The sequence below is a fragment of the Pelodiscus sinensis genome, chromosome 8 (assembly GCF_052426305.1).
Source record: "Pelodiscus sinensis isolate ZL-2025 chromosome 8, ASM5242630v1, whole genome shotgun sequence".
NCBI classification, from domain to species: domain Eukaryota; kingdom Metazoa; phylum Chordata; order Testudines; family Trionychidae; genus Pelodiscus; species Pelodiscus sinensis.
The window spans coordinates 2,405,314-2,424,784 of record NC_143059.1 but is presented as its reverse complement, the minus strand read 5'-3'; the positions used below and the strand labels follow the sequence as shown (position 1 = coordinate 2,424,784).

The following is a 19,471-nucleotide window of genomic DNA, read 5'->3' as shown; positions in this document are numbered from 1 at the left end:
CGAGCCGGGTTTGCATTTCAGAGATGGTTACCAGGGCACCGAGCGTCCCCAGCCCCGGAGCAAGGGGGCCGGGCAGAGGCCACTCAGATCCATGCTTGGAGAAGCTGCAGCAGTGGCCGTTGCTGGCTGCCCAGGGCCATGCCCAGCGTCTGGGGCAGGCCAGCCGGTGGGCAGCTTGTCCGTCTCGCTGCCCACACTGGGCGGCCACACGGTCAGCAGTGGCCCCGCCGACTCGGGAGTCCCCCGCGCTGCACGACCCCTGCCCGCCGCCAGGGCTCAGTCCTCCTTGCTGTGGCGCCAGGACGGCCGAGGCCTCCGGCTCCCGCCCTCCCCCAGCCACTCGGGACACGGCTCCGACTCCCAGCTGTGGCTGGCAGTTCCCACGGCATCACCTGCCCTGGCTGCAGCTCGGCCGCTCTGTGCCCCCCGCGACGGCACAGACACACACCGGCTCGCGCACACACTGGCACACAACAGCTCACGCACACAACGGCTCACGCACACACCGGCACGGGGGCACACAACAGCTCACGCACACACACACGGGCACACACACACAGCAGGGGAGCCTGGCCCTGGAGCCCGAAGGAGCCGCGGGCAGACACACGGGCAGGGCTCGCCTCAGGCAGCTGTCCGAGGGCTCCCACGTATGCAACGAGCTGTCGGGGCTCAGCCCGGCTCCCGGTAGCCCCTCGCACACACCTGCCCTCGGCTGGCTTGGCGCCAAGCGGTCACGGCCTGTGCCATGGAGCCTTGGCGCCGGGCTTGTCTGCGCATGTTACGGGCTGGGCGGCGCCAGGCGGGGGCTTGGCTCCCCACGGCTGCCCTCGCCCAGGCAGTGCGAAGCCGCGAAGGACAGAGGACCCGGTATCGCACTCCCCAGCATTTTGCAAGCACTTGGCTACTGGTTTATTGCATGACGAGTGATTCACAAGCACGGCTACAAGAGAGGGCGGCGCGCGGGCGGCAGCGGCTGCTGCAGGGGATGGCGCCGGAGGCCGGTCCGGGGGCGCCCGCCGCGAGCTACAATCAGTGTCAAGGCAAAGTGGTGTGGCTCCATCCCGCCCCTGTGCAATAAATTAAACATCAAAGTGCTCAACTCTCCTACCCCCGGTCCGTACCCCGGGCGCTCTGCGCCAGTCAAGGAGCCCGGGGGCAGCCCCTCGTGACGCGGAGCCCTGATGTGCTGGCCCAGGGGTGCGGCAGGAGCAGGCGCGCGGGTCGCAGGGCCCCTGGCGGGCGCAGCCAGACCGCAGCAGATTAGGCAGGAGAAGCAGCACCTGGACCCCACCCCCCCACCCCGGGGCCAAGGCTCTTGCTCTCGCTGCGGCGCCCTGTCCCGCACGCGCCAGGGGGCGGGGGCTGGAGGGCTCTCGCCAGGCGGCTCACTGAGCCCTTCTCGGCCCAGGGCTTTCCACCGCCCTCGCCTGCTGGGCCCGGCTTTCACTGCACCTGCCCGAGCAGCGCCGGGCCCTGTGCTCCCCGGGGCCCAGGGGCTGCCCATGCAATCCAGGGTCACCCCGCCACGCCGCAGGCCGGAGGGGCAGCTCTGTGGGCCACGGGTCGGTGGGACCGGGCGCCGGCCAGCACAGACAGGCCCTGCCGGTAGCCCCAGGGCAGGGCTGAGCCGGGGGAGCTGCCGGGGAGGCCTCAGGGCTTCCGCCTGAGCTTGCGCGTGGCCCCGGCGCGCTCCCGCTTCTCCTTGCGGACGCAGAAGTGCTTGGTGACCCGCTTGCGGCACTGCTCGCACCGCACGGCGCAGCACCAGTGGAACTTGCAGTTGCAGCTGGACACCGTCTCGGCCCGCCGCTCCTCCACAGCCAGGCCGCAGCCCCCGCACAGCCGCCGGCAGCTCCGCCTCTCCCAGCGGCTCAGCGCCGGGCCCCGCCGCAGGCACTCCCGGCCCTCCGTGCCCAGCAGCCCCAGCGTCTTGTTCTCCAGGCAGTAGTCGGGGGAGTCCTCCAGGTGCACCAGCTCCTTGGTGGAGATGGAGCTGAAGGTCTCGGCGATGGCGCCCCGGCTGGCCGCGCTGTTGCCGGCCCCCTGCAGCAGATCCACCTTCAGGGCCTTGTGGTACTTCTCCTTCAGGTGGGCGCCCACCTCCCGGAACTCGGGCAGCTGCAGCCAGCAGGTCTGTGTGGTGCAGCTGCCTGACACGCCGTGGCACTTGCAGGTCCGCTTCATGGTCCCCTTCACCGCCTGGGAGACAAAGCAAGGGCAGCCGGTCAGCCAGGCGCTCGCCGGCCCAGGGCCTTGGCGGCCAGAGGCGGCTGCTGGGGGCTCTCGCCAGGGGACACGCTCACCCCCGGGGGCCGGCCAGTGTCTCACTGCAGCGGTGTGCGGTGAACACACGTGGGAGTGTGTGCGCGTGTCCATGTGCAAGCCCACCCCACCCGGCTCACAGCGAGTGAGACCAAGTGCGCCAGTCGCCGGGGCTGCTGCCGGTTGGGTGGCGACCGTCCGGCCTGCCCGCGCCTCCCTCCGGCCCACACGCCAGGGCGGGTCGCAGGGCCACGTGTAGGACCCCAGCGCCCTGCTGGATGGATCAGCGTTGGACCCCGCCCGCCCGCCACTCCGGGCTGGGTCTCAGTCACCCACAGCCCCTTCCTAGGCGCAGGAGACGGCTCCAGCAGGCAGGAAACGCCCTCTGGCGTCCCTCCGGAGCAGGGGCCGTTTTCAGTGGCCACAGCTCGGCCGGGCCCTGACCCTGCCACGGTGACGGTGGGGGGGTGTCACGTTATTGGATTTTAGGGGGAGCAGCCACATCACTGCTGTGCCCACGGGGAGGGCACAAAGTCTGTACGGAGGGGCCACGTGAGGTGTCAAATGGAAGCTTCTGTCCTACTGATTCTATGTTGTCAAGTAACCTGTGCGCTACTCGTGTGCCTGGGCGCTGTCTGCGGGGAGGGACGGGTACGGGCTCCGGGCCGGGGCCTGGGCCGCCTGTTGTACAGAAGGGTTGTTCAGCCAATGACTCTGCTAACTAGCAGAGCCCCAGGGCCCATGGCTCCAGGTGGCCAGTTCACACCTGGAGACCTGCAGACCAGTCATATCTCCTGGCTGCTGGCATGTGAATCGTGGGATCAGCTCCAGTCTGGGAGACCCCAGAGGAATAGAAGTGCCATGAGGCGGCTCCAGTTCTGCTGCTGCTCCCAGATGCAGCCTTGCGAGGGGCAGCGCGCCGGGGAGGGTCGCCGACCCGTCCTGACGGGATGGACACCGGAGGCTGCTAAGCGGGCAGCTTGGAGCATCTCTGCCGAGAGCCTGCGGCCAGAACTGGGCGCCTGGTGCATGGGACGTGTTCTCCCCAACAGCCCGACTCTTGCTTTTGCTAATAACCCTTTCGAGTGCAGATTCGAAGGGACTGGCCCGAGCTCTTGTGGGGATGATGCAGAGTGTAAATTAACTGGGACCTGGGGCTGGTTCTTTGGGGCTGGGAGGTGACCCCTCCCCTGTTCGGCCTGGGGCTGATGGGGGCGCAGGGAGAGCTGGGGGGTTTGCTCGGGAGGTTCCGGCTGGCCGGAATGGCGGCTGGAGCGTTCGGTGGGACGGGCTGTGGCCTGTTTGCAGGTCTCCAGTCGGGGCCGTACGGAGCCCCGGGTCTGAGCGATTCGCCCTGAGCGGGGCCCAGACCCGGCCCGTCAGAGGTCGGGATTTCCCAGGAGCAGCAAGGCCCAGGCCGGCCAAGAGATCTGCCCTGGGGGCCGCCAAGGGAGCCCGGGGTGCCGGCACCTCCAGGGACCCCGCAGTGCAGGCTGTGGCTTGGTGCAGAGCCGGGGCGCCCTGGGGCTCCGTCTGCCTCCCGGAATAGCCCAGCCCAGCCGGCAGCGGCGGCAATGGCAGCGAGGCTCCCTGCACGGGGGCCCGGGAGACGCTGGGGCCTTGAGCCCTGGCCTCTGAGGGCTGAGCAAGAGCCATTTCCACAGTCCAACCACCCCCGCCGCCCTCGTGGCCCCTCAGGCCCAGCCCCACAGTCCCCCCCCCCCCGCCGCCCTCATGGCCCCTCGGCCCCGGCCCCACAGTCCCCCCCCCCGCCGCCCTCGTGGCCCCTCGGGCCTGGCCCCACAGTCCCCCCCCCGCCGCCCTCGTGGCCCCTCGGGCCTGGCCCCACAGTCCCCCCCCCGCCGCCCTCGTGGCCCCTCGGGCCCGGCCCCACAGTCCCCCCCCCCGCCGCCCTCGTGGCCCTCGGGCCCAGCCCTGCCCCCCCTCCTCCCCTGCCATTCTCCAGCGCAGCGAGAGGCGGGGCCGGGCAGAGCGGCCAATCCCCCCTTTCCCCGCCGGCGAGGAGGGACTCACCTTCCGGCCAGCTTCGTTGTTGTGCAGGTTCATGGCGGCTCGGGCGTCCTGCCCCGTCTCCAGCGCATCCACAAACTGCTTGGAAATGGCCTCCCCAAAGCCCACGTTGTCGCTGCAGCCGCCCCACAGCCAGCCCTGGCCCCCTGCGGAGAGACGCGAGAGGGGCAGTGCCAGGGGCGCCCGCAGCAGCCCGGTCCCTGGGCAAGGGGCTCTGCTGTAGGGGCCCTGGGCGCAGTGGACGCTGCTACCGGCTTGGGCACGGCTCCCGTGAGCGCTCCGCCTCCTCCCCTTTCCTCGCGGGTGTCCGGGGCCAGGGTCAGTCGGCCCCGGGCGGGGTCCAGGCTGGGGGCACCGGAGCGTCTCCCTGCCAGAAGCCGGCGGAGCGCGGCGGGGTCCGGGCTGGGGGCACTGGAGCGTCTCCCTGCCAGAAGCCAGCGGAGCGCGGCGGGGTCCGGGCTGGGGGCACTGGAGCGTCTCCCTGCCAGAAGCCGGCAGAGCGCGGCGGGGTCCGGGCTGGGGGCACTGGAGCGTCTCCCTGCCAGAAGCCGGCAGAGCGCGGCGGGGTCCGGGCTGGGGGCACTGGAGCGTCTCCCTGCCAGAAGCCGGCGGAGCGCGGCGGGGTCCTGGCTGGGGGCACTGGAGCGTCTCCCTGCCAGAAGCCGGCAGAGCGCGGCGGGGTCCGGGCTGGGGGCACTGGAGCGTCTCCCTGCCAGAAGCCGGCGGAGCGCGGCGGGGTCCAGGCTGGGGGCACCGGAGCGTCTCCCTGCCAGAAGCCGGCGGAGCGCGGCGGGGTCCTGGCTGGGGGCACCGGAGCGTCTCCCTGCCAGAAGCCAGCGGAGCGCGGCGGGGTCCGGGCTGGGGGCACCGGAGCGTCTCCCTGCCAGAAGCCAGCGGAGCGCGGCGGGGTCCGGGCTGGGGGCACCGGAGCGTCTCCCTGCCAGAAGCCAGCGGAGCGCGGCGGGGTCCGGGCTGGGGGCACCGGAGCGTCTCCCTGCCAGAAGCCAGCGGAGCGCGGCGGGGTCCGGGCTGGGGGCACCGGAGCGTCTCCCTGCCAGAAGCCAGCGGAGCGCGGCGGGGTCCGGGCTGGGGGCACCGGAGCGTCTCCCTGCCAGAAGCCAGCGGAGCGCGGCGGGGTCCTGGCTGGGGGCACCGGAGCGTCTCCCTGCCAGAAGCCAGCGGAGCGCGGCGGGGTCCTGGCTGGGGGCACCGGAGCGTCTCCCTGCCAGAAGCCAGCGGAGCGCGGCGGGGTCCGGGCTGGGGGCACCGGAGCGTCTCCCTGCCAGAAGCCGGCGGAGCGCGGCGGGGTCCGGGCTGGGGGCACCGGAGCGTCTCCCTGCCAGAAGCCGGCGGAGCGCGGCGGGGTCCGGGCTGGGGGCACCGGAGCGTCTCCCTGCCAGAAGCCGGCGGAGCGCGGCGGGGTCCGGGCTGGGGGCACCGGAGCGTCTCCCTGCCAGAAGCCAGCAGAGCGCGGCGGGGTCCGGGCTGGGGGCACTGGAGCGTCTCCCTGCCAGAAGCCAGCGGAGCGCGGCGGGGTCCTGGCTGGGGGCACTGGAGCGTCTCCCTGCCAGAAGCCAGCGGAGCGCGGCGGGGTCCTGGCTGGGGGCACTGGAGCGTCTCCCTGCCAGAAGCCAGCGGAGCGCGGCGGGAGGGGTCCGGGCTGGGGGCACTGGAGCGTCTCCCTGCCAGAAGCCAGCGGAGTGCGGCGGGGTCCAGGCTGGGAGCACTGGAGCGTCTCCCTGCCAGAAGCCGGCGGAGCGCGGCGGGGTCCAGGCTGGGGGCACTGGAGCGTCTCCCTGCCAGAAGCCAGCGGAGCGCGGCGGGGTCCAGGCTGGGGGCACCGGAGCGTCTCCCTGCCAGAAGCCGGCGGAGCGCGGCGGGCGGGGTCCAGGCTGGGGGCACTGGAGCGTCTCCCTGCCAGAAGCCAGCAGAGCGCGGCGGGGTCCAGGCTGGGGGCACTGGAGCGTCTCCCTGCCAGAAGCCAGCGGAGCGCGGCGGGAGGGGTCCAGGCTGGGGGCACTGGAGCGTCTCCCTGCCAGAAGCCAGCGGAGCGCGGCGGGGTCCGGGCTGGGGGCACTGGAGCGTCTCCCTGCCAGAAGCCAGCGGAGCGCGGCGGGGTCCGGGCTGGGGGCACTGGAGCGTCTCCCTGCCAGAAGCCAGCGGAGCGCGGCGGGGTCCGGGCTGGGGGCACCGGAGCGTCTCCCTGCCAGAAGCCAGCGGAGCGCGGCGGGGTCCTGGCTGGGCGCACTGGAGCGTCTCCCTGCCAGAAGCCAGCGGAGTGCGGCGGGGTCCAGGCTGGGAGCACTGGAGCGTCTCCCTGCCAGAAGCCGGCGGAGCGCGGCGGGGTCCGGGCTGGGGGCACTGGAGCGTCTCCCTGCCAGAAGCCAGCGGAGCGCGGCGGGCGGGGTCCAGACTGGGGGCACTGGAGCGTCTCCCTGCCAGAAGCCAGCGGAGCGCGGCGGGCGGGGTCCAGACTGGGGGCACTGGAGCGTCTCCCTGCCAGAAGCCAGCGGAGCGCGGCGGGGTCCGGGCTGGGGGCACTGGAGCGTCTCCCTGCCAGAAGCCAGCGGAGCGCGGCGGGCGGGGTCCAGGCTGGGGGCACTGGAGCGTCTCCCTGCCAGAAGCCAGCGGAGTGCGGCGGGGTCCGGGCTGGGGGCACCGGAGCGTCTCCCTGCCAGAAGCCAGCGGAGCGCGGCGGGTGGCTCAGGGCCTCGCGGGCAGGCTGAAGATGGCCCCGCGGGGACCGGTGCACAGAGGCAGTCCCGGGCGGCTGGCCTGCCTGCAGGGAAGGAAGGAGCCGGCAGCTGGGAGCTGGAGGCAAGGCGCGTGGAGCACGGGTGGCAGGAAGCAGCACCTGCGCTTCGAGGTAGGAAGAGGCCCAGGCTAACAGTGGCCCGTCTGAAGGAGCCACCTTAGCTGCCTCCTGCAGGGTTCCTGGCCTTGGGCAGGCCTAGAGCAACAAGGGAAGAGCCGCTGTGGGGTCATGCGAAAGCACAGCCCCTCCCGTCACCTGGACTAAGGGAGAATCGCCATTAGCAGTGCTGGGGCTATGACACATACGTGGGCAGTTCTGAGTCCACCCAGCAAGGGCCATGGTGCAGTTAGGTGAGCCAGCTCAGTGCACTAGCCAGCAGGCGTTGGTCACCCCTTGGGCTGTCCCAGGGCTAGCCGTGTCTGGACCCCACCCGGGGCTGACCACAAAGTTCCCGGGCGTGGGAGCTCCGGGTGGGAGTCTGGAGACCCCCCCGCTAAGCTCAGTGGCGGCGCTGGGGGGGAGGGGTCTGGCTGCCTGCTGCCTTGTGGCTCTTTGGCTTTTCAAAAGCCACACTCACCCCAGTGAGCAGTCGAACCCCCCGGGGCCCCGCAATCCTGCTCGGGATCAGCCGCCGGTCCCCCAGGACGCCTGACTCCCACCAGCCCTGGGGGAGGCGCCTGAGCCCGGGCGGGGCAGTGCTGCACACTCAGGGCTTGCCCCGGGGCCCGCGCGACGTCCCGGCCGCTCACCCAGCTGCCCGTTGCGGGAGTCGTCGCAGCCACAGTTGTCGAAGTCGCCGAGGCTGCAGTTGCGCGTCAGCGTGTACATGACGCCGGCCGAGCTGATGGCGTGGACAAAGGCCGCCTCCCGGTTGGCTGCCAGGCAAAGCACAGGGGAGAGCGCTAGGGGCCTCGCTCCGGGCGCCTGGGAGCACAGCCAGCCCCCGCCCCGCCCTGCCCTGCCCCGCCCCGCCACTGGCGACCGCACGCGGAGGGCGGAGAGCTGGCAAAATGCCATCCAGCCCGGGCGGGCACAGAAGGGGCGTTGGGCCGAGCCACGTGGGGACAAAGGGGCTCCGGGCCGGGCGGGGACAAAGGGGCGTTGGGCCGGGCCGGGCGGGGACAAAGGGGCGCCAGCTGGGGGTGTCTCGGCCCTGGCCTCGCCAGTGTCTCAGCTGTGAGCTAGCCGGTGGGGGTCTCCGGGCCCAGCGGGGCTGGATCCGCGGGGGGTGAAAGGCCTGCGAGTTCTTTGCCAGCTCCCCTCCCCTGCCCTGGCACCGAGCGCCAATCCCCTGGAGCCAGCTCGACCGCCCCGTCCCAGCCCCCTGGGCCGGAGTGAGCCTGGGTAGCCGTGGGAGCCCAGTCTTGCCGCTGCTTGCCGGGGGAGGGCGGAGCCCTATCCACGCCCACCCTGGCAGGCCCCAGCACCCTGCCCACACGCAGCGGCAGGAGAGCAGGGCCGGGCAGCAACAGCACCTCAGCCCCTGGCGGCCACTGGCCTGAGCAGAGCCCTGGTGACGTGTCTCGTCAGCCCGTTCTCTCGTCCCCGCCCGCCCCGCCGTGTCCCAAGGGCAGAGCCAGCTCCTCCTGCCGGGCTTCCAGCCCCAGGCGTGTGCATAGGTGCCCAGAGCCACTGGGGACTCAGCCGCACACAGCGGTGCAGGCCGTGGTCCGGACGCAGCCCCGTGGGCAACGGCTGCCACGCCGTGGGGCAGGCCCGGATCCGGACGCAGCCCGTGGGCGACGGCTGCCACGCCGTGGCGCAGGCCGTGGTCCGGACGCAGCCCCGTGGGCGACGGCTGCCACGCCGTGGCGCAACCCCGGATCCGAACGCAGCCCGTGGGCAACGGCTGCCACGCCGTGGCACAGGCCCGGATCCGGACGCAGCCCGTGGGTGACGGCTGCCACGCCGTGGCGCAGGCCAGGGTCCAGACGCAGCCCCGTGGGCGACGGCTGCCACGCCGTGGCGCAACCCCGGATCCGGACGCAGCCCGTGGGCGACGGCTGCCACGCTGTGGCGCTGGCCCGGATCCGGACGCAGCCCGTGGGCGACGGCTGCCACGCCGTGGCGCAGGCCCGGATCCGGACGCAGCCCGTGGGCGACGGCTGCCACGCCGTGGCGCAGGCCGTGGTCCGGACGCAGCCCCGTGGGCGACGGCTGCCACGCCGTGGCGCAGGCCAGGGTCCGGATGCAGCCCCCGAGCCGTGCCAGGGCCAGGGCCAGGCCTGGGGCAGGTGCAGGGAAGGTGTGCCCAGAGAGGAAAGGGAAGGGCTGCCAGGCAGAGCTGGGCCGCGGGCGCTAACCTGTGGCGAAGGGGTCCCAGGAGCCGTGGCCCAGGCTTTCCTTACCGCTGCGCAGGCCGCCGTGGCTGGAGAGCTGCAGCGCTCGCTCGGGGCAGTTCCAGCGGTCCCACGCGAACTGGAACTTGCACTCCTCGATGCCGCTCTGGGCCCCGGCCGCCACGCTGCTGGAGTAGATGAGGTACGCCTGCCGGGAGGGCAGCGAGTCACCACGCGCCCTCCCGCAGCGGCACCCCCGCCCCGGCCTGCCCCCCCACAGGTCGGGCTCTGGCGCAGCTCTCCGAGGGGCGCTGCCGGGGCCAGGAGCTCTGCCTGGCACCGGCTCAGTTGCACGCACAGCGCGGTGCGGGGTGTTGTCCCTGAGCAGCCCGGGACGGTCCCCCATGGGCCCCCGAATGGGATCCACAGGCACCTGCCTCTCCCGCCTCCCCGGGTGCAGGCGCAGAGGGCAGCGCGGCCCTGGGGTCTCCCCGCTCAGCTGAGCAGCCCCCAGGCTGCAGGGCTCCAGGGTCGACGCTGCTCGGGGACCCCAGGTTAGCGCCTGTTTGAACCCGGTTCCCGAGCTGGGCTCCACCCTCTCCCTTGCCTGTGCAGGCCCCGTCCGAGCGCCCCCCTCCCACCGTGGCCCTTTGCTCCTAGCGCAAGGCGGGGAATCCCGACGGCCCCGTGCACAAAGGGAGTCGGCCTGTGGGGCCCATTCCCACCAGTCCGGGGGGCTGCGTCTACACTGCACGGCAATAGGGCACAGGCGTGGGCCCTGGTCCAGCACGGGAGGGGGGGTAGCGTTTGAACCCTGGGCTTACGTGGCAGTGCAGACATACCTAGAAAGCCAGCCTGCCGGCACGTGTAGTCACTAGTGCCATGCGGCCTAGTGGCTAGAGCAAGCACAGAGACTTGGAAGGCTAGGCTTCTATTCCCAGCAGGGGCTATATGATCTCGGGCAAGTCACGTCCCCTCCCTGTGCCTCAGTTTCCCCCTGTGGGACATGGGGGATCATGATACCGACCTCCTTTGTAACGTGCTTCGAGATCTGCAGACGAAAAGAGCTAGGTATTATTGTAACTTGCAAGGTGCAAAGGGGGTGACAAGACAGCCGTGCGGCGTGTGGCAGACGTGTAAATCACCACGCTGCCCGTCCCCACGGGCTCGAACTCATGCTGGTGCCACAGCCTCGTGTTAGCACGTCCGTGCACAAGGAGTGTGAAACGCTACCCCTGTCCCAGTGAGTGGAGAGCTCCCATGGGACCCTTCCACGCCTGCTTGGTGCACACCCCTGCTGACTGCCGGGGCCTGTGCCTGACGGCCTTGGGCTCTGCAGGGCAGCCCTGGGCAAGCGGGCCCCCCTGCTGCTGGGGGCTGGGGGAGCAGGCAGCCGACCTGGGTTACGGGGAGCTAGAGGCACCGGATCTGCCCCTGGACGGCTGCCGGGGTTCCCAGCAGAACTGGGCGCAGGCCGGCAGCGATGGGCACCGCACAAGCTGCCGCCCCCCTGCCCCCGCGGCCCGTGCCCGGGGCAGGCTGGCTGGGCGGCCAGGAGAGAGCAGGGCCGAGTGGGTCCCGCGTGCAGACCAAAGGGATTTCTCTTACCTTGGGGCCGGTCATCAGGAAATTATTCACTGACCTGGAAGAGAGAGAGCGGCCTGAGTGCGGGGGACACCTGAAATTCTGCAGCACCCTGGGCCCTGCAGCCGCCTCCCAGCCCCTGCCTGGGGCCCTCCGCAGCAGGATCCACCCCGTGCCCACCCCTGCCTGGGACCAGCCATCCAGCCCCTCTGCCCTGCACCCTGCCCCAGCCAGCGCAGCAGCTGGGCCCTGGCCGGAGCGGGCAGGCAGACTGGGGAACCCCGCATCTCGGGGCTCGCCCTCGCCTCCTTGCTGGACCCTGCCCCCAGCCTCGAGCGATGCCAGCGCCCGGCTCCCGCTCCGACTCGCCTGCTCAGCCCCGGCTCCGGGAGCAGGTGACGGAGGGTCCCTGCTCCCAGTGCGGCTCGAGCCCTGGCGAGGCACAGGCATTGTGGGGGCCCAGTCCAGGCTAGGGGCCCTGCCTTCCCCTCCCTCCGCGCCCAGCATGCCGCCAGCGAGCCAGGACGCTCCAGTCCAGCGCCGGCAGCAGCAGCTGCAAAGGCCCCGGCTCTCCGCGGAGCCCGGAGCGTGCGAAACGGAAAGACAAGCAGGAGGAGGCAGGCGGAGGGGAGGGGAGGAAGGCCGGCCTCTCCCGCCATCCCAGGGCCAGCAGGAGAGCTGAACCTCCTTGCTGGCACGGCGGGCCACTGGGGAACCCCGCGCCGCTTTGGAGCAGGGACCCAGGGCGGAGGCTTCAGCAGAGGCCGGCCCGGCAGGAGCGCAGGGCTACCCAGGGCAGGTGCCCAGCTCCGCTCGCCCCTCCCTTCGGCAGCAGGCAGGAGGTTCCCGGGGATGCCAGGGGACGGCTCCGCGAGGGAGCAGACCCGTTTGGGGACCCCGGCCAGCCCCAGCAGCCTCTGGCAGGAGGTTTGGTAGCCAGGGCGGGGGCGGCCTGGGCAGCAGGAGGGCTGTTCCGGACGGACGAGCCGGTGGGTGGCAGGGGCACTGGACACGCCAGAGCCCAGTCTGAGAAGCCAAGAAGGTTAATGCCAGGGCCAGCATCTTTGTGTGTCTCCTTCGCCCGCCTGAGCTAGCCGGCCCTGGGCTGGCCGTGCCGGGGCGCTGTGCAGCCCAGTGCCCGTGGGGATGGCTGTGATGTGAGACTGGCGCTACCAAGCCCAGCGTGTCTTCCCTGTTTGCAGACGCAAGCGGCCACAGAGCCCATTCCCGGGCCCACCCCTCTGCCGTACACTGGCTCAGTTCCTGTGTCTCCGCATCCCCCTACGGGAGAGCAGCCTGCAGGCCCAGGTCGGGTCATGGCCAGCCCTCGGCGGGTGTCAATCCGCACCGCTCCTCTGACCGTCGCGGGCCTTTGCCGATTGACACTCCGGTCCGGAGGTCTGGCCCGGGGTGTTTCACTCACGCACAGAAAGGCGGCTCCGGTAAACGCTCCGGCTGACGGCTGTTCCCAGAGCCCTCCTGCTCCTCCTCCCGTCCCCCCTGCGCGTGCCAGGCGAGCACGCCAGGGCCAAAGCAGAACCAGAGGCGCTCAGGAGTCAGACAGAGCAAAGCCTCTGGGGTCTCGGCCCACGCCTGCCCCCTTGACTAAGACAAGTTGTTCCATAGCCAGCGACACAGAGGAGCCAGCCCGGGTGCGGGTGCGGTGCTTAGCTGCATCCTGGTTGACTAAATTCTAGCCTGGCAAATGAGCGAGCCAGCCCTCCCCGAAGCCACCAGCAACCTCCACCAGCCGTGGATCCGGCCGAGCGCACGTCCCACGGTCAGAACCCGCGCTGTGCGTGTGCTTACGCCTGTCTGGCCAGGACGCCCAGCGGAGCCACTAGCTGCACACGAGGCTGGGAATTCAGAGCCTGGCTCGCTTGAAGGGATTTCTCCTCGAGGGACTTGCTTACAAGAAAGGCTCTGAATGAGTTACTCCTATTTCCCTCTTGCTTTACTTATTGCAAGACCAACCAATGGACCCACTTCGGTCCCCACGCTGCTCACTTGCAAGAAAACCTCCCTTCCAGCTCCGGAATACGGCAGGAACGCCTGGCAACAACAGCCATGGAAGAATAAAAAGCCACCAGCAAACTGCAAGGTGAGAGCCGGACCCGTTACTCCCAAAGGCTGCAAAGGAGACCCGGCTTCTTAGCATCTGGGGCTCAATGGCCCTTTTTCCTTTCCACTCAGCCTCCCTTCCCCTCCCTTGCCGTAGCTCACAAGGAAGGTAACCCCGTGCTCTGTTCCAGCCCAGGCACCGTCCAACACAGCTGCAGCGGCCCGGGCTCTGGCCCACGCCCCAGTTGAGAAAAGAACGTGGATTCAAAGGCATTAAAAACAGCCTGCCCGCCCAAGCCCCAGTGTCCTGTCTGCGCCGGGGGCTAGAAAGCGAAGTCGTGCTCTTTGGCAGCTGCCGGACGGGGCGAAGAGCGGCGTGGAATGGAGGCAGGAGCAGTCTACGGCATTTGCGCACCTGCCTGCGTCTGCAGGGGAGGGAGAGCTGTTAGCAGCTAGATGTGAAGCAGTCCCTGCAACCCCCGGCTCGCAGGCTGGCGGTGCCGGTCCGGGAAGCAGGCTGCCCGTGGCCCCGGCTTTTCCATGCCTGGGAAGGTTTCCAAAGACACGGGGGGCATTTAGGCAGGAAAGCTGTCAGAGGACAAATGCTTAACTCCCATTTGTGTCCTGAGCGATCCCTAACATACCCTGATGCTCTTCTTCACCCTCTAAGCCTGCTCACGGGGCCGAGGGGTGCGGGCGCCGGGGCAGCCCAGACGGGAGGAGCTGCTGCGGAGCGTCACCACCGAGTAATGGCTCTGGCTACCGAGGAAGGAGTTACCTCGGCCGTGGCACAGACAGTGGAGGAGGGAAGGCGGGGGCGCGAGAGACTGCCCCTTGTGTGCGGCAGAGCGGGGGCAACTCTCGGGCGGTTCCTGGGGGGATTCCCGACTCGGGGCGCCCGGACCCTGCTTGTTCTTCCATTCATCCGCGAATAGCTCCGGCGCCGCGGTGGCCGGTGGGTCCTGGCTGCACAGGGGGCTCCCTGCTGGGTGGGAATGAGCCAGCTCCCCAGCGCGGGGTCCCCGGGGCGAGGGACGGAACCAGGGGGCAGGACGGGGACTTTAGCCCTGCCAGGAATTTCAGATGGACAAGCCCCCCCAGCTCATCCTTCCCCCTGCCGGGGCCGGGCAGGCGCCTGTCGTATTGGGGGTGGGGCTGTGCTCCGGGGACCCCGGCAGTGAAAGCGAAAAGGACCGGGCACGGCTGCCTGTTGGGGGCGGCCGCTGGGCTGCCGGGGGTGCTGGGGCCCGATGATGGTGCAGGGTTAGTGAGCCCAGGCCCCCGCGGTGCCAGACTCCAGCGAGCTGCGCCCCAGAACCCGTCATTAGCCCGGAACGCTGCGCGCCAGCCGGCTCCAGTGAAGCCTTCCTCTCGGGCAAGCCCAACGCGCTCCCGTCAGGGCGGCAGGCGCCTCTGGCTCCCAGGGATGCAGCCGTCGAGGTGGCTCTTCTGCGGGGAACCCGACTCCCAGCCCCTCGTCGGGCTGGGAAGCAAGACGTCCGGGGAGACTGGGACTAGCCGCACACGCTGGCCCTGGCTCGACGGGCAAGGTGCCCCGCGTGGTCCTCAGAGGCGTTCCCGCTGGGGTCAGTGGCGAGTCTGGGCTCCGTCCGGACCAGGCCGAGGGCGCTGGGGCGAGAGGAACCCGCGGCGCAGTCCCTGGGGCCGCCTGCCCGCGCCCACGCGAGATGCGCGACTTACCAGGCCTGGCAGAAGCAGAGGAAGGACGCGAGAAGGAAGGTGCATAGATAAGGGTCCATGGGAAGCGGAGTCCGGGTGGCGCGGGGAGAACGCGGGCTCAGGTCCCGGGCAATCCCAGGCCAGCCAAGGACGGGCTAGGGCTGCTTTCGCCCCGGCGCTCCCAGTACAATAAGGAGCTGCATGTCCCCTGAGTCCCAACTTCTCGGGAGGGTGGCCAATCCCAAAGAGCGCTCACGGGGGTGGTGGGACGGAGCCGCAGAACGGCCGAAGAAGAGATTATCTACTTAATTAAAGAGTTTTTTTCCCTAAGTCCTTCAGCCAATCAGGACACAAGTGCCAGAGAGCGCCTGAGCTGATCAAAAGAACACCCCAGGTTCCGAGAAGACAAATGCCCCACCAAAGGGATAAGAGGGGAAATAAAAAGGCAGAAAGAAAGAGACAAAGCAAATCCCTCCAAACACTGGCTGGATGCAATCTCCACCAGCACCCCCGCCTCTGCAGCCCCCCAAAGGCAGCGGGGGAGGCTCGCCTTGCTGCCGGCCTGCAGGGGACGGGCGTGCGCGGGGCAGGGAGAGCGAACCTGGCCTGGCTCCAGGCATGGGGGCCACCCCGCTCCGGGCCAGCGTGGGCACCCAGAGGCCCCGGGCCAGGCCCGGCGAGGGCGCGTCACTAGTATCCCTGCTGAGCGAGGAGCAGCCGGGCCCACGCCTAGAGCCAAGTGGCCTTCCTCTTTCGGTGACCTGCCGAGAGCCCTGTCTCCCCAGCCTCCCCTTTGGGGGCGTCACCTGCTCCCTGCTAGGTCTCTGCACGCCCGCCTGCAAGAGGGGCCCTGAAGGCGCAGGGCCTGGCCGCCTCTCACCCCCTAGCTGCTCTGAGCAGGCCCCTGGCCTTGCCCCTAGCACTGAGTTTCGCAGCCACCCTGTGGATGGGGCACTCAGCCACCTGTCCCTCCTGCTGAAAGCGAATCCCCTTACAGAACAGGGGCTCTGACACAGCTGCAGAGCAGCAGGCAGTGGCGCTATCCGGCTGTCACAAGGGGTATTCCTGCCTGTGACCCCGGGCCTGGGGCCACTCCTCTGATGCCCCCGGCGGCACCCAGGGACGGACCCCTCCGCGGACTCACACACCCACTGCGCTCTGCCTCCTGGCTGTCCGTCCACAGTGCTCACACCCACCCTGGCACAGCCTGCTCCTCGTGGCCCTGGCCCTGCTGCAGGGGGGGCCTGGGCTGAGACCCATCAAACTCATTCCTGTCGGACCCGGTGCCCCGCCCGTGGGGGGAGGGGGCAGCAAGAGCGGGAGTGCGGAGCAGGCTGGCTGCAAACTGGATGTTGCTAAGTGCCACTTCAGACGGCTGGGTCCCGTGATCTCAGCCAGGCCTAAGCCCTGACCTAGGTCACTGCCGGGCCAGCAGCCATGCAGCCTCCCCGCCCTCCGGAGGGGAATGCCGATGGGGACCCTGCAAAGAGCCGCTCCAGGCTCTTGGCCCCAAAACCGTCCCTGTCCCGCATCCCTTGGGCACGGGGGGCCCTGCATTCTTGGGGCCTCGCGTGCCGAGTGCCAGAGCCAGAGGGCCAGCAGCCCCACTCCTCCACCCCCTGCTGCCTCTCCCTTCCCAGTCCCCGCAGGTGGCTCTTCCCTGCCCTGCATGCCGGACGCCCACGCTACAGCTCAGAGCCCCGTGCTCAGTCCCACCACCAGCTCTTTAGCGTTAGCCCTGGCCAGCCGTGCGAGTTCTCACCGTGCCTCATCGCCCGTCTCCAGACAGCCGGCATCACCCAGCGCCCTGTCACCTGGCGTCATGACGGGCGGTGGCTCAGCGATCATTCAAGAAAAGAGCACCTTTCCCACCCGCGCGGCAGCAAAGACAAGCCCGGAAACTTGCCCCGAACGTGCCTTACAGGCTCAGAACCAGAGCAACAGAGAAAACTGCCCCCAAACGTACGATCCAAGCCGACCTCATCCTTGGGCGGGGGTCTGCCACGCGAGTTTTGGATGCTCCAGGTTAGCCATGCTGCTCCTGGGGAGAGCTGCTGGGTGACACAGAACAGCCCACGTGTGGGCTGAGCGGAAATGAACGTTTTTCATCGTTTCTGGTGAACTGAAAAAGGCCCAGATGTGCCGTTTACGGTGTCAGTGAAGTGCTGAGTGCTGTCTGCGAATAAAGGGAATGAACATTTCAAACCAAGGCTACATCTACACTGCAGGCTTCTTGCACAAGAACTTTTTGTGCAAAAAGTTCTTCCACAAGAGCATGCGCACAATGCCATGTGCTTTTGCACAAGAGCTCCGATGGCAGTGTGGTCACTCTCTTGCGCAAGAAACCCCTGTTGCCCGTCCACACTGCCCTCTTGTGCAAGAGGGCTTATCCCTCGTGGGGAGAGGCATAACCCTTGTGCCAGAAGCCCTCTGTTCCGACGCCTTACTGTAAGTTTACTTGTGCAAGAACGCGCGTGCAGTGTAGACGCTCCGCAAGTTTTGGTGCAAGAACATCCGGTCTTGCGCAAGACGCCTGCAGTGTGACGTAGTCGAGTAATTTCTCACTGAAAAAAATCAGCCCATTTCTTCGCCAGAGCTGTCCCAACAAAGCACCGCAATGGCTCTCGGGACACTTCTGCAGCCAAAACACTGCGGCGCCACCGCGCATTTGTGCATTTGCGCAGCGCTCCCCTTGGCCTACGTCTGCCTGGTTTGCATTTTGGCAAAAAAGAAAAAAAGCATTGGCCTGGTTCCAGGGGCGGATGAGAGTTTTGCAGGGCCCGGGGCGCGGGGCCTTTTAAGCGTGGGGCCCGGGGCAGCCGCCCCACTCGCCCTGCCCTATATCCGCCGCTGCCTGGCTTCTCCCCTCTCCTGCCGCGTGAAGCCAGGAGTCCCACCAAACCAGGGCGAGAGCCGGGCTCTTGTTCCTCGTGCCCGCACTGACTGGCGCTTCCGATGGACTCAGCCAGCCACTGCATGCAGCCCCCTGGGTCCTGGGAGCAGAGGTCCAAAGCATTCAGCTGGCCCCAAGACACTGACTTCCCGGGTGCCGAAGTACCTCTGGGACCTGGGACGTGCTGCAGCCCAGAAGAGACCCGTGAATGGCGGGAGCAGCTCCCCTGTGCCCATCGCAGCCTTGAGACCCACCCAGCCCCACGCTGGCAGCTGACCAGAGTCTGGGGGTAACTAGCCCCCGGGCCACTGACCCATTGCCAGCCCAGCGGGGAGGGAGAGGCCTTCATCCAGCCCCCACTGCTCTCGCCGAAGGGAGCTCAGGGCTCTAGGCCCAGGGAGCAGGGCCTGGGCAGGCACTTGCGCCGTGCCCGGATGCAAGGAGAAAGCCCTGGCAGGCTGGGAGAGCACTGCAGAGCTGGGAAGGGGTTTGCAGGCAGGCCGGGGTGGGGAGCGGTGCAGGGGGCCCCCAGAAGCCTGGGGAGCAGAGCTTAGCTGCTCACCCCAGGGTCCTGGCTGGAGGAGGGGCGGGTTCTCCTGCCAGCCCCCTGGAAGCGCTCAGCTTGCCCTGGCTGCACGGCTCATGCCCCGGCTGCAAGCACTGGCGGAAGCCCGGGGAAAGGGGCAGCAGGATGCCAGGCCGAAGACGCGGCAGAAGGTCCTGGCACAATGGTCTATGGGGCAGACCCTGACCGTCTGAGTCATGCAAGGCAGGTCTTGACACCCAGGGGCGGCTGTGGCAGGAGGCACCGGACTGGGGGAGCCTGCTACACCCAGCTGGGAGAGCCCCGGCTACAGCCGGCCCCAGGCTTACACCCACGTACCCCCGGCGAGCCTCTAACTTGTCTTTGCCTCCCGTGGCTCTTCCGGAGCGGTGTGGAGACATCCCGGAGTCGCTGCAGCCCTTCGACGGCCCTGCTTGAACGCCCAGGGCCCAGGACCTCGCCCTGCCCAGGCCGCCACGAAAGGGATAAAACGTGGAGAGCTCTCAGCGCCCAGCGTGCCCGAAGCATGGCGCACGGCCCCCACAGGGTCCAGGGCAGCTCTTTAAAGCGCCAGCAGCCGGCCCACGTGGTCAGTCTAACAAGCACCCCGCGCGGCCCCACGCTCTCAGGAAATTGCCCGCAGGGGGCTACAATTCGCCCCTTACGGTATCTAAAAGGCCTTTGCTGGCTACTGCAGGGGTGGAGTTGCGCCACGAGCTGCACGTGTCTCTGGAACGCTCCTGTGGCAGCCGTGGCGCTCAGTGCAGTGTGGAAGGGGCCGCCCAAGAGCGCCCACGTGCCCCAGGAAGAGGCAGAGGCAGCCACGGGCACAGCCCGGTGGCTCCGGCAGGGCTGCACGCTGGACTTCCAGCCAGGGCCGCTTGCAAGCCCCTGCTAACCCGTACGGCGGGCGCCCGCCTCCCATGTCGCTTCACTGCCAGCCCCAACCACGGCGGGGAGGCAACGCCGCCCGAAGGCCTGCGAGGAGCCAAAGGTGCCCGCCAGCTGCCCCCAGCACACCCAAGTGTCGAAAATGGCTTCCAAACAGGGCACAAAATGGGCCGGTGGGGGGGGGGGGGCACTGCCCCGTCCTGGCTGAATGCCAAAAGCAGGCTGGGGGGGGTCTGCGCAGAGCCCCAGCCAATTAGGGAAGGGCTGAGAGGAGCCAATCAAGGCGTAGCTTGCCGGGGCAGCCCTGTATATAAGGAGCTGCCCAGCAGAAAGGAGGCTGCCCAGGGCAGGCTCGGCTCGGCTCGGCTCGGCTCGGCTCGGCTCGGCTCGGCTCGGCTCGGCTCGGCTCGGCTCGGCTCGGCTCCTGGGCTGGAGAGGGAGGCTCCCGCCTGACCCCTGCCAGGCTGTGCGAAGTGGCCCAGGGAACTAGA

General features: G+C 69.3%; 1 protein-coding gene across 1 annotated transcript; it reads right to left on the bottom strand.

Annotated features, from left to right (window-relative positions):
• Positions 1–1,500: 1,500 nt before the first annotated feature.
• On the bottom strand, positions 1,501–11,119 carry WNT8B (Wnt family member 8B). The gene is made up of 5 exons (XM_075934593.2): positions 10,936–11,119; positions 9,397–9,535; positions 7,798–7,923; positions 4,297–4,439; positions 1,501–2,199 (listed from the first exon to the last, which is right to left on the bottom strand). Exons 1-5 carry the CDS (start codon positions 10,948–10,950, stop codon positions 1,651–1,653), a joined length of 972 nt encoding a protein of 323 aa, XP_075790708.1. The 5' UTR covers positions 10,951–11,119; the 3' UTR covers positions 1,501–1,650.
• Positions 11,120–19,471: the final 8,352 nt, after the last annotated feature.